At 43.8% G+C, this 13,425-nt stretch overlaps 1 protein-coding gene across 5 annotated transcripts in view; it reads right to left on the minus strand.

Moving 5' to 3' along the window:
* LOC123033346 (nascent polypeptide-associated complex subunit alpha, muscle-specific form-like) overlaps positions 1-13,425 on the minus strand; it is a 22,113-nt gene extending 8,688 nt beyond the window's left edge. The window contains exons 1-7 of one of the 5 annotated variants that reach the window (XM_044449941.1): positions 13,233-13,425; positions 10,329-10,677; positions 5,272-5,352; positions 4,413-4,502; positions 3,639-3,983; positions 2,849-2,959; positions 1,568-1,798 (exon numbers count right to left, since the gene is read on the minus strand). In XM_044449941.1, coding sequence (XP_044305876.1) covers positions 1,568-1,798; positions 2,849-2,959; positions 3,639-3,983; positions 4,413-4,502; positions 5,272-5,352; positions 10,329-10,671 — 1,201 coding nt within the window. In that variant the 5' untranslated portion in view covers positions 10,672-10,677; positions 13,233-13,425. Of the gene's footprint in view, positions 1-1,567; positions 1,799-2,848; positions 2,969-3,638; positions 3,984-4,412; positions 7,417-10,328; positions 10,678-12,941; positions 13,186-13,232 lie in introns of those variants that run through there. The other 4 variants (XM_044449939.1, XM_044449940.1, XM_044449943.1 and 1 more) reach the window with 4 other exon arrangements.

The following is a 13,425-nucleotide window of genomic DNA, read 5'->3' on the forward strand; positions in this document are numbered from 1 at the left end:
GCTCTTAACCACTACACCACACTGGCTCTCAGCAGTCAAGATGTCACAAGAACAGAGACACAATGCCTTGGTTTGCATAACCTGACAACCCAATCCAGCTCCTCTCATTTCAGTGCAGCTTGCTATTGCTTCTGAACCAAGTGATGTTACTTCACAAGCCACCCTGAAAACCCATGGCTTGTTGTTGGCTTTTTCAGAGTGGCCTGTTTTCAAAGTGGCTTGTCATAATGCATGAACCCAAAAGAGTAACTTTTGCATGGCTTGCCAGGACTGTTGCACAGCCGTTTGGCAAGAATGGCAGGAAAAACTGCATCACTGTTCATGATCTTGCTGGCAACATCCCCTCTTATTATGTTTTGAGATGACACAAGTCAATTAGTACCTTGACATCCCTGCTTCCAAAGTCAGCAATACTCTTTTTCACCTTCAGGCAAGATGGCTGATGCACTGCCAGCAGTAATGTGGCTGAGCAAATGAACAACTGGCCCACCATGGCTTATTTCCAGGGTGGTTTATGGAGATGCAAGAACCAGGTAACAACTGCATAAGCCAGAACAATATCAAACATACTCCTGAGAAGATACATCCTTAGAAGGCAGCATCAGACTCAGTATTCCTACTCTTACTGAAAAGCAGCTTTAGTGTATGTCACTATCAGTTGCTTTCCTCATGCCAACTTGAGGGCAGTAACGAAGGAACTAGAAAAGATCATCAAATGTCATTTTGTTTCACTGGAGACCAAGGTCAAGATCATCCTTTGTATTCCCAGTTATTATGTATGGGTGTGAAAGATGAACAGTGAAGAAAGCTGACAGGAAGAAAATTTATGTGTCCAAAACATAGTGCTAGAAGGAAGCTTTGCAAATGCAGGGCATTGATACTTTCTAAGAAGGGAAATTCTGGCTTAGTGCCCAGAAAGCAGCCAGATGACACCCTCTTTGCACACATAAGTTCACCACTACATCGGCCATACATTTCCCAAGCTGTTCGATCACATTCTGTTTCTATACAATCCCTCCCTCTATACAAGTGTTCTATTCCTCCATGCTCTTCCTGATATAATTCTACTTTGAGACAATTATTTCTTCTCTATTTTCAAAGCTTCAGCCACAGACAGAACTGGGCCAGAGAGAAGTCTGGAATGGTATAACATTTAGTAGTTTAGCGAATGGACCCTGCTTTTTCTGAGCATTAGAAGGAGCTAATCTAGTAGTAGTAGTACATTATACTTCTATACCGCCTGTAGCTGAAGCTCTGTGGTTGGTAAGTCACTCATTCAGATTTCAACCAGGCCTGACCCTACTTAGCTTCACTTCAGGCTGTTGGATGCCTTCCACACATGAACCCAGAAGGAACTTTCTCAGTACCTGCCCAATTTGCATTCTAATGACTTAAAGCTGAGAGACATTGAGCTATGTCTCCCAGCTGGTTCCAGTTATGAAAGGTATTATAGACCTGAGACGCAATAAGCAACCACAGGAATAAAGTTCTACCCAGTTTGGTTGCCTGCCCTAGACAATAGGAAGGCCAAATCAAACAGTTAGTCATCCTTCTTCATAGATTTCACCTGATCCAAGAAAAATGACACAGTTCAGTCTGTTCTCTTGGTATCTGATATTCAGCATAGGCATTTGACGCTCCAAAAATTCCAGTGTGTCTTTGTGGCCTTGGGCAATGCTGAACTGCTCCAGATCAATTCTTTCTTTAGCCAGCAAGAACTCTTTCAACTTTTTAACCCGCAGGCCACTCTTGTACGTGGTTAGAAGGCTGGTGACTACAGCCAAGACTTCTGACAGCACTGCCGGAAGGGGGGAAAAAGAGATAAACATAAAATTCAGAAAAGTAATTGAAGGCAAGTTTATGCACTGATCTAATCATCAGCATGTCCTGGACTAAATATACCAAAACAGCATCCTGGCTAGAGTAGGAAAAGTTAAACCATGGTGGGGTACATTTTGATTCCACTTCTTTAGGCAAAATTGAAAGGTTGTCAGTTTTCAGATTTTTCTAAACAAGTGGGAGCCTGGAACTAGCATTTGCCAAGTTTTACGAATATAACCTATTAGGAGCTGCCCTTGAGTTTGTCAGTAAAACCTAAGCATCATTTTATACATCTATTTTACATTTGTTCTCTAAAGATATACAAACACGCAAGCTGCCTGTCAAGCTACCTGAATTCTAGTGGCAAAAGCAGAAGTGTGTGAGAAAAAGAGCCTGTGAATACGGCAGCAAATGGAGGGAAACACAATGGCCCAGAATTAAAACCATAAGCTGTAGTGATGACCAATAAACTCAGATGGCATTAAAAGGGGGACTGAATCAATTCATGGGAGGATAAAGCTATCAGTGGCTATGAGTCATTATGGCTTTATGCAGCTTCCAGGATGAAGCAGGACCTCTGGATAACAACTTCTGGGGAACAGCAATGGGAGTGTCCTCATGAGGTCCAGCTTTTGGGCTTCCCAAAGGCATGTGGCTGTCCACTGAGAAGCAGGTTGCTGGACTAGATTGGCTTTTCATCTGATCCATTAACTCTTCTAGTGATCTGCTCACTGGCTATCCTACATGGAAAAGAGGTAAGGAAAGACACAGGATGGCCCATTCAGCACCACTCTTCCACGGGCTGCAGTCCTATGCAAACTTCCAGGAGAATAAGCCCCCATGGATGCAGTGGGATTGCCCTGTGAGTGAACATGCACAGGATCAAACCAGCAAGATGGTTCTACACAAACACCAGTTCCCACGTAGACAGAGGACTGCAAATAGGTTTTTTAAACGTGCCAAGGCATGTTTGCCTCTTTGACTAGCCCCATTACTCAAAGACTTTCAGCGTTAAATGCAGCCTTACCAAGTTTCTTTCCCAGAATGTTTTGCTTCCGCTTTTTTGATTTGCTGGCTAACTGTCCTGAGACTGAGGAGGATGAAGTGCTGGCCTGGGATGATGCAGAGCTGCAGGAAGCTGGGAAAGCTGACAAGTAGAGGAGAAATGTAGAAATGCAGAGAAGTTAAGCACACCAAACTGTAGGGTCTTGCAGAACTGCAACCACGCTGGTTATAAGCCGCAACAACCAAGTTTCCACAATACCCAGATTTTCCGTTATTAAAAGGGAACATGAAAAAGGCTAGATCCATCCCATTCCATGCGATTAAGAACCCAGAACAGAAGAGGCCCTCCCCACACTTAAAGGGTGACGGAACCTCCACTGAACAGAGTTTTAAAACACTGCAGAAGGTATTTGATTTCATTATTAGATCTCACTTTCAACCAGTGACAGAAAAACCTTGAGATTCATATTCTAGATGAATGTTGCCTGCCAGCATCGCTTATACTGAGGAATGCTGGGCTCAGCCAGACCTTCGACCAGTTACACACTTTCAGCCTAACCTGCTTTCCAGGGTATTTGTTGTGAGGTTCAAGTGCAGGGGGAGAAAACCTTGTACACTCCTTGCATGAGAAAAAATAGCAGGGTTTCGACATTCAAATAATAAAATAATCAAGAGATTTACTTTCTACCTATCCCTGTTGTAGAACCTGAACATGGCTCCTAGATGCTTCAGGAGACAAGCACCCATGAAATCTGAAGTTTCATGTAAAAGAAGTAAATGTATTAGACTTTCTGGCTACAGATATATCTTACCTATTGGGGGGTTTGTCAACTTGTGAGAGGACACGTTTGACCCACTGGAAGACAAAGGTTCATCCGAAGAGGCACCGGCACTGGGCAACTCAGAGGTAGTGCTGAGACTATTTGAAAGAAGCTGGACTATGCAGTTGTGGGGCCATTTGCCATTTACGAAAGAAAATCTGAGGCCCGGCATGTGCAGTAAGCACGACACAACATCTTCATAGCCCAGATCTTGGCTCAAAGTCTCCAAATCAAATTGGTGTTTCTTCTCCAGGTTTTCCTGCAGAGCTTTCACATTCAGACCAAGGGGGTGGCCTCCAAGAACGTCTAGGATTGGCACCAGGGCAGCAGCCAGGTCTCAAAGGAAGGAAAATGAAATGACTATGTAGAAAACATTCTGCTTTTTTAACCGTAGTCGCATCATGTGCTGAGTGCACCACCTCTGTGGACAAGATCATTAGAGGCCTGATGGAAAGCTACAGTGGGCATAGGCAGGAAGAAACCTAGCCATGAAAATGGTTATGCTCTGGCTGCAAATGTCAGACAACTTCTGATAGTGGTAACTCTTGAGGGCTAGACTCTTGACACCAATTCACTCCTAAAGGGGCAGCTGATTTTGGACAGCATCTACCAGGCCACAAATGGGCAGCTACAAAGTTCTACAGGAGCACAGCGAGAACAAGCAGGAAAGTGGGTATAATGCTAGGCGTGGAAATGGCACAGCCTCCACAGACTGAACATCTCTGCTGCCACTGTGTTAAGCCAGAATCCCTCAGGCAATCTTACCAGGTTTCTTGGCTATCAGCCTCTGGGAAACACCATCTGAGTTGGAAGGAGAGAAATCGCCGTCAAGAGACACAGCTGGGCTGCAGCTACCTACCGGAAGAGGGAATAGGAATTAAAACAAGCCCAGAAGGCAGCAGTGGTAAACCACTTCGGAAGCCAAGCAACAGCAACTGGTCTCCCTCATTGCACGAGCATCAAAAAAGGAGGTATCCCATCCATGGTAGGCCGTTGCAGCGTCCAATGTATTTCCCCCACTGCATCCCAGGGTGATCCATGCTGCTCTCTGATCTGATGGGTCTTCTCTATGTAGGAAGAAAATCTTGCTGCTGGTTGATTATTTATATTGCTATACAGTATTGTTTACACTGTGATTATCCCCAGTTGTATTTACATTGCATTTCTATTCTGTTTTATGTTTTAGTTATTACTGTCATCCATTTGTATCTGCATTTTCTATTTTTATCTGTATTACTGTTTATGAGTGCACTGTGAGCTGCCCAAAGAGCCTTCTGGCTATGGGGCAGGATACAAATGCAATAAATAAATAAGGCAGTGGAATCACTCAGTTTGTTTTCTGGAGGTCTGCTCAGAATAAAGGGACCCATGACAGACAATGGATCTGCAATCCTTCTTTTAGAAAGTCTTCCAGGAAGATCTGATGGGGGCTGGGGTGAAACACACAAACACACAGGGCAACCCTTCCCCCAGAAGGTCAGCTTTTATGCAGACTAACTCCATCCCAAACAAATACTGGTCCCAGCCTTGGAGTTAAGAACACAAAAAAACGTAGAAGCAGTTAACCGTCCATGAGTCAACAGCAGATGCTCCTTGTCAGTCTGAGTACTTGGGGCAGCTTTACCTGATGTTTGTCCTTCAGGAAGGGTGTTTGAGCTGCATGCAGAAAAATCTGTGTCCAGGGAAACAGCAGGGCTACAAGGACCTGGTAAAGCAGACAAACAAGACACAATATGAAACTTGCCAGGCGTCCAAAGAGCACCTCTTCAAAAGCCCATTACTGTTGTGGCTTGCACTGCTTTAACAAGTCTTACAGCTGGGAGACAAGGGAGAGAGACAGCCTGCACATTGCCACTGAGGTCAGGCTAAAGGCAGGAACTGCAGAGTGCGCCTTTTTGGTGGTGGTCCCCAAATTGCAGAATTCCCTCTGTTGTCGGATCAAGCATACTGGATCCATGTTGGACTTTCTGTTCCAGAGGGAAGGGTGGATAAGAGCAAATATGCACTTTGTGACACTTGCAGCCTGCAAGCTAACATGACCTTGAGATCTTCAAAGGACCAGCAAAAACTGGTTTATGCCACTCTAAAGTTGCAATATGTCTTGCTAACTGTAGGGCGTAGACTCTGCCAGGCTAGTGTGTTGCCAGATCAAGCCATACAAGCCAGGTGACAGGTAACAGCCAGAGGGACCCCAAAATCATGCCAATCCAGAGTCTAGAGATTAGACTATGAGCAAAGACCAAGCTTTACTCTTATGCACTAAAAAACAAAGTGGAGAACAATGGGGGGTGCCCAAAGCAAAGACTCACCAGTTGTCCCCCAAAACACGCATTATATAGCTATGTAAGGCACAACCTGGTCATCTAATACACGTCTGCTGCATCTTCCTTTTGCCTAGTTTGAAGGCTTCTTTCTTCTTTCAAGGACTATCTATCCCTTATCTTTTTGTTATATATACTCGCCTGGCAGCGTCTACTCCCTATAAGACTGCGGGTTACACAAAGTGTATATTCGTGCTTATCCACCCTCCACTCTGGAACAGGAAGTCCAACAGGACCCAGTGTGCATCTCCTCACAGAAGCCCATGTACCAGTTCTTTTGCTGACCTCTTGGCACCAGGCAAACACTTTCTAATTCTCCCAAGCCTGTCTTAAATGCGTAATAGTTGCTTTATTTCTAGTATGTTTAACATTCTGTTTTAAAATAATCTTTCTCAATGTTTTAGTTGCTCAGACATTTATCTGTCTTAAATAATCTTTAATTGTGATTGCTGCTTTGGAAACTATTCTGTTAATGGTCAAGTAAAAGCAGCAAACTGTGGGTTAGACAACTCATCAATTGCAACAGCTTGTGTTGCTATTTTCCCTATACAGCCTCAGACAAGCACAACTGGAGGGTGCTTGGTAACATGTGAACCCTGACACTGTAGGTTAGTTGTGGGTTAAACAACCGAAGTTAATGTAACGACTCCTTCACCTTGGGTTAACTCACAATTAACTTGCAGTGTCCAGGTTCACATAATGGAGCAACCACAGGCTGAGTCACCCAGAGGTTGCATATTTAGGATGATAACAGCACACAGGCAAGCTTTATTCAGTACCTTATGGAATTACCCTCTAGTTCCCACCTACATGGGAACAAGCCCAACTTACTTTTACCATTGTTTTTATTGTACTTAATGTGTCTCACCATTCTGAATATACTACATCTGATTGCACTCACTGGGTGTTCTCCATGATGTGCAAATCTGGATGCTGTGCATTAATAGTCATTTAAACAATTAATAGAATTAGTTTTGCTCCAACTAAAACAAACCACCACGTGGGGCTCTTGAAATGCAACCCAGGCTGACAAAACCCCAACCTACCACATGCCAAGCCCCACATTGTTGCTGCTTCACCCTATACAAAGCAACTTCGCCAAGCTTCATCTTGATCTCCTCTCCAAGAAAACAAATATTATCTCCTTGGTCCATGCCAACAGTGGAACTGGCACCCCAGCCCAAAACCACATAAGATGAAGCACTGCAAATTTTGCCCTACATGTTTGAAGCTGAACAACACAATTCCGGGTCTTTCTGCTGTCTTGGAGACACAGCCCAGGAATGTCCCGCAAGATGGAGATCACGTCTTTGTAGCCCAGTTTGCTGCAGAATGTCTTCAAGTCAAATTTATGCTTCTCTCTCAAGACTTCTTGTAGCTTCTTCACCCTCAGACCAAAAGGATAGTGTTCAAGGACCACTTGGATTGGTGCCAAGGCAGCAGGAGTACTGCAGAATCAAAGCTCCTTGCCATGAGCAAGTAGACCCGGTACAGTCTTCCCAACCAGGCAACCCCAGGTGTCCTGGACCGCATCCAATGGCTCTGCTAGCTGGGAACCTGCTGGTTGGGGGGACGGCTGCTCTAGAACACATGAAGCAGCCCCTGATGGGAGTTTTTAACAATCTCGCCAACCCTGCCTACTCTACCTGCCCCTAGCCCTTGCAGCATCACACCAAGCAGCTCTTTATTTCACCTGTGGCCTGAATCGCTGGTTCTTTCACACTGTCCCGGCCACTGCCGGAAGTAGAGGTTGCAGAGACATCAATGGGGGAAGGACAAACACTCACCAAATTAGACAAGAAACATCTTGTTGTGAAAGCTGGTGGTGACAGTGGCTTGGGGAAGACAGAAAATCCATGAGTGTGATGCTCAGAGGCTGTTCTTCAGCACTGCTGCAAGAATGAAAGAGCTGGGATTTTGAGCCAAACTACCAGGAGAAGCCCTGCTCCAGGAACCCTCTCTAAGAGAGGTAAAAAGCTCATCAACTGGGAGTAGGGCCTTCTCTGCTGTGGTGCCCAGACTCTGGAATGTACTTCCCAGAGAGGTACACCTGGCGCCAAGTTTATACTCTTTTTGGTGCCAGGCCAAAACCTTTTTATTTAAACGATATTTTAAAATCAATAACTTTTAACCTTAGTTGCTGTTTGTTTTATGTTTGTTTTGTACTGTTTCAATTTATTTATTAGAAATTGTTTTAACTGTTCTTTTAAATATTGTAAGCTGTCCTGAGATTTTTGTATAATAGGACAGCATACAAAAGTTTTTAATAAATATACTACACATGTTGCAGTAGTCACATTGCCTATCCAGTGTAAGCAGGTGTAGCTCCAACTCAGATCTAGACCACCACACATTGGAAGGATTAAATCTTCCCCACCAATCGTACTGCTGGTTGCCTGAAAACCTTCCTGATGTCAAAGGAGACTACTTCTGCTAGAACCCCAAGATGGGAAGTGGAATATTTTGGAAAACAAATGGTGTGGGGACAAGGTTTTATCCAACCTTCTGAAACACAGTGGTCCCAACTCCAATCAGGACCACTTCCACTACAGCAAAATGACATGTTTAACATTGGGCTATTCGCCTTCTGTTTAGCCTCTGAGGCTGCATTTTAAAGCTCATTTGGAGTTGCTCACACCCAACAGCCTCTAGAAAGGCCACAAGGTCTAGCCCTTGTCACCTTTACATCATTCTGTTTTTAGTGTTCTATGCCTCTTTTCTCCTCTCCTCCTGTGGTGCAGGATTAATTAGTTATATTACCTGCCTTTCTGCCACAAATGGCACTCAAGGTAGCTAACAATAACATTCAAATAAAAACAGAAATGTAATACAACATTTTAAAAAAATTTGGGGGGGGGGAGGAATCTGAGAGAGAGAACTAACACTTGGAAAACCTAGCAGCAGCAGAGCTATTTACATATACCAAAAACCTGTGAGCCAAAAAATGCCTGTACCTTCTAGCAGAAAGGGAGTCAGCCATGCATCCCTTAGCATGTTCCCATGCCTGAGAGTGGCTCCCCAAAACCCCTCCCTCCCTTTCCCAACAAGTGCTTTTCCAATGCTGGAAGGACCATGAGAAGGATCTCCTGCAAAAACTCAGGCAGATAAAACTGGGAGGGATGTACACATGCACACTCAAACACACACCATGTTTTCAAGGCCTGAGTGGCTGTTATTTTCCCGTTCACCAACCTGGCCTTCTTTAGCTAACTCTGCATTCAAGAGGCCAAGCCTGCAGGCCACCCATATTCTCTGACCTGAAAGAGAGCTTCAAAGAGGCCTACCCCCAGTTATGGTCCTCCCTCTCAAAACGACACAGCCTCTTCCCACCACATCTCTGCTGCAGCGAGCTGATGCAAGATAAAGCAAGCTCCCGGGAAGTCCCTGGGGAAGCATGCCCAGTCACGCATGAGCCTCTAAGTGCCAGCCAACCCAGCATCCCTTTTAAAAGTGATATTAAAGCAATTTACAGCATCAATAGTTGGTAAAAAATTTACCCCAGTACTCACACAAATATATTATTGAGCCCACAAGAGAAAAAGCACAGAGGATGAGAAGGAAACAGCAAGTTACTTATTTTGATTTCTGTAACACTGAACTCATTTGTGCAATCCTATGCATATTTAGCTGGAGAAATGTCAGTGTCCCAGAGTTCTCAGTGTAGCCCAGTGTGCTGGCTGGAGAATGCTAGTACTATGACTTTCTTTCTAGCTAAATAAGCAGTGTTATTTCTCACTGACCTCCTATATTGATTCAAGGTTTCATTCAGAGCTCCTAGTTATCACTGTAAAGTGTTTTTACACTTTTATTTATACAATGTTGCACCTCTTTCACATAAACTCAAAGAACTTACGCATTTTGTAACTTGCAATTTCTGTTGGTTATGTTATGGTTAACAGTACAATTGATGACATTCAGATAGGCCAATTATTATGAAAGGGTGACAAGCTCCAAGGAAGAAAAGGCTCTTCCTCTTTTGAGGAGGATGTAGAGAGGGAACTTTTGCAACAGCTGTTTATCATGCTCAAATTTCCTCTCTTATGCCAGGCAAAGCTTATAGCAATCCTTTGAGTTTATGTTTCAATCTTGATCCCATTCTTTCTCTCAGCAATTCAGCTCAGGCAAAATCATATAGTGATCAAATACTTTGGCTATTTCTTCTTGTCAGATTGGATCAATTCTGGGTGCTAATTCACAGGACCTAGCAGGGATGCCACGGTTTCATCCCCTGCAATATCAGGCATGGAATATGGTTTTAGACAATTTAGTGCTGAATTTACTCATGAATACACCACCAGCGCCAGTTCATGCAGGGTCCGGCCAAATTTAGGTACAGAATCTCAAACAATAGACAATGTACCTGCACCACTGCTGGCTTTCTCTGTATCTGTCAGGCTCTGAGCTTCCCTTTCAGAGTTGTCCAGTCCATTCATTTGTCCTCCTTCAGGGAGATGGTCACGATGGAAGCCATTTGCTATCTTCATGACTGCTTTGTGTGAGTCACCTTCCACAACCACGTTCTTCATGTCAGCCACCAAGTGCTTGAGTGAGCGGTAACCATGAAGAGAAATGTGCGGGTGGTAGCCATGCAGCTGGTAGAAGGCCCCAGTGAAGTTCCCAAAGCTGACTCCCTGGGAGTGCTGCAGCAGCAGCTGAAGAACATTGTGTTTCAAGACACTTGAGTCTTTCTCCTTCAAGGCCATTGGCCTCTGAAGACAAAGAAATGAATCAGAAATGTTGGCACATACAGACTGGAAAAAGATTCGCCCTCCCTAGACATCCTCTCAGCCTTAAAGCATATCATGTCCTCTGACATTCTGGAACAGTTAAGATACCACCTGTATGGGCATCTTGAGCATCTTTTGAAGGACTTTACTTTGGAATGGTTTGTTGCTCTGGGGGAGGGGGTGATTTTGATATAGAATGAAATACCCAATGAATACAGAATGCTATTTGCTGCTATCTCCTCCAAACCTTCAAATCATAAGCAGGAAGTCCTAAGTTTTTAAAAATGGCTCCCAGCTATCCTCTATGCTTCTTGACTCTGCTTGGAGGATATTCCAGATTTCTCTCCTCTGCTGTGAAGTTAAAAGGAGACAATGAATCCAAGAGGGCCTACGGCTCAGTACTAGAATACATGCTTTGCATATTGATGGCTGCAGCTTGCAGATTCAATTCCTGTCATTTCCTGGCATTCCAGTGGGGAAAGGGGGGATTAGAGAGCAGATGAAGTGAAAGACCTCCCAGATGAGAAAGGAAAGCATAAAGACCATCCTGAATTCACTCCCAGAATCTACAGCAGCTTTCTCCATTCTGGCTGCCTCCCACTGTGTTGGCTGGAGAACCATGGGAAATGTTCTGCACATCTGGAGTGTGTCAGATTGGGGAGGGCTGGTGTATAGTTAAGGGAAGGGAAAGACCTATCTCTGCATGAAAGGTCTTTCTCACTTGCTGTACATTTTTATTCTGTAAGTAGCCAATACTAAAACAGCCTTAAACAAATGAACAACAGCTTTAAAACAATTCTAAAAGTTCATCATATCAGGAGACAGTGAACTAAAAATGTAAGAAAGGCTTTAAGAAATTACTTTTTAAAAAGAAGCTAAAAACAGAATGGGATCACTTCTTTGACAAGTTAATGTGCATCACCAGTGTTTGAAATAAGGAAACAGTACACTGAGCTGCAACTTGAAGAGAAAAGTAAAAATAAGTCTTTTTTAAAAAATTGCATACATTTTTACTGGATTGGTTTTCAATTTAGCACAATTTATAAAGATTAGTGATGCTCAACCGGTCTCATTTTTATCAACAGTAGAATTTTGAACTGTTGCAACTCACCTTAATTAAAGGGACACTCCTTTAACAATGATAACCAAGAAAGAAAGGAGTCCCCCAAATGCATGTTAAAGCTAAATGCTGAAGACTCTTGGTTTAGAAGGAAAATCCAATAAAAAGTTTGAGAAACATTACTTTTTGTACTCAAATGCTTGCAACAAAATGTATGAAGAGGCACACAGTTAATTTTTAAAAGAAGTGCTACTCAGAGTAGGGCAACCATTACTTTCCAAATATGTTTTTCTAAACTTTCTTCACTCAGTACCGATAAGAGCTGTAAACACACAGGGCTGTAGGGCTGATAAGAGTAGGCTTTAGAGAGTCCAATGGGACTTTTCCCCAGTTCAGTGTTTAGAGTTGCAACCTAGGTAGTTGGAAAGAAGTTCCACCGAAGCCGAAGTGCTAAGTTTGGCATGACTTAATTCCCATTGGTTCCAGTAGTACTTGAATGCAACCAGCTCACAGGTCAACCTTTCATATGCCATTGCAAAATAAGCAAGCCCCACAAGGGGCAGTGGGGCTTATTCTCAAGTAAATCCGTTTAGAACAGAAACCTTGATCTAGATCTAATGTAGGGCCATCTTGGCTGCCAAGTAGAATAGGAAATAAACTCTACATTCACAAAAACTTTTTCTTAACTCTCTCTTGAAAGAGAAGCTCTAGCAGCATAAACGGTTTCGGGGCTATTCATTTATTTATCACAAGCATGTATTTCCCGTCCTTCCGCAGAAGCGCTCAGGACGGCTTACATAATATAAAATTTTAAAATACAATATTAAAACTACAATTATTAAAACTGCTACAGACTTAGAGCAGTCTTACGCTTGATTTTTTTTTACTCCAGATAACTCCCTCAGTTTGGTTTCTCAGAAAGTTCTGCTTGCATAATCCAACTCAGAAGTTCTTGCGAGCAGGACCGCAATCCTATTTTAATTTCGAGAGACTAAATCCCACTTAACCCAGTGTGGCTTCTTTCGCAGTTAGACACGTCTACGATTTCTAAGGTAAAGCACGCGGAACCGAGTGGGGCTGCTCTTGAGTAAGCCCTCAGAGAGCGGATTGCCGCTCCTTCGAACGGTTTTGTTAAATGCAAGCGCTTGATGACTGCCGATATCTGCGCCCAAGCGGGATGTCTTACCTTCCTTCGGAAACGAGAGAATGGGACAAATTAGTTTTCAGAACTAGCCCAGGGCCCCACCACGCAAATCACGGCTCCGTTCCGAAATTTTTTAGCAGGGGGAGCAGAGCTAACGGCTTCGCAGCACAAGGGAACCAGCGGCTGCTCCCGACACCGCTCAGGTAAGTGGGAAGAAGGCGGTGTTCAAATATTTAAAACATATTTAAAAAAACACCCTAATTCAAATCAAGCCTCCCCCACCCCACGAGCTCCAATCAGGTAAGCAGGGATGTAGAAGTTTTAAGTGCTTGCCTAGATGCAATTCGTTTCCGCGCAGCTGAGACGAGCGGAGTCGAGTCGTCTCCAAAACAGGAAGAGTTTCGCCATTGAGCAGGAAATAATCCAAAGCCTCCTTGCTTCAGTTTCTTGTCATGTGATCACGGGCCTGGCCGCATGTGATAAGAATCGGCGCCTCCGCTCCCGTGGAAGATAGCAGAGCTGGATG

The sequence above is a fragment of the Varanus komodoensis genome, unplaced genomic scaffold, assembly GCF_004798865.1.
Source record: "Varanus komodoensis strain SLA01 unplaced genomic scaffold, ASM479886v1 scaffold62, whole genome shotgun sequence".
Classification (NCBI taxonomy): Eukaryota; Metazoa; Chordata; class Lepidosauria; order Squamata; family Varanidae; genus Varanus; species Varanus komodoensis.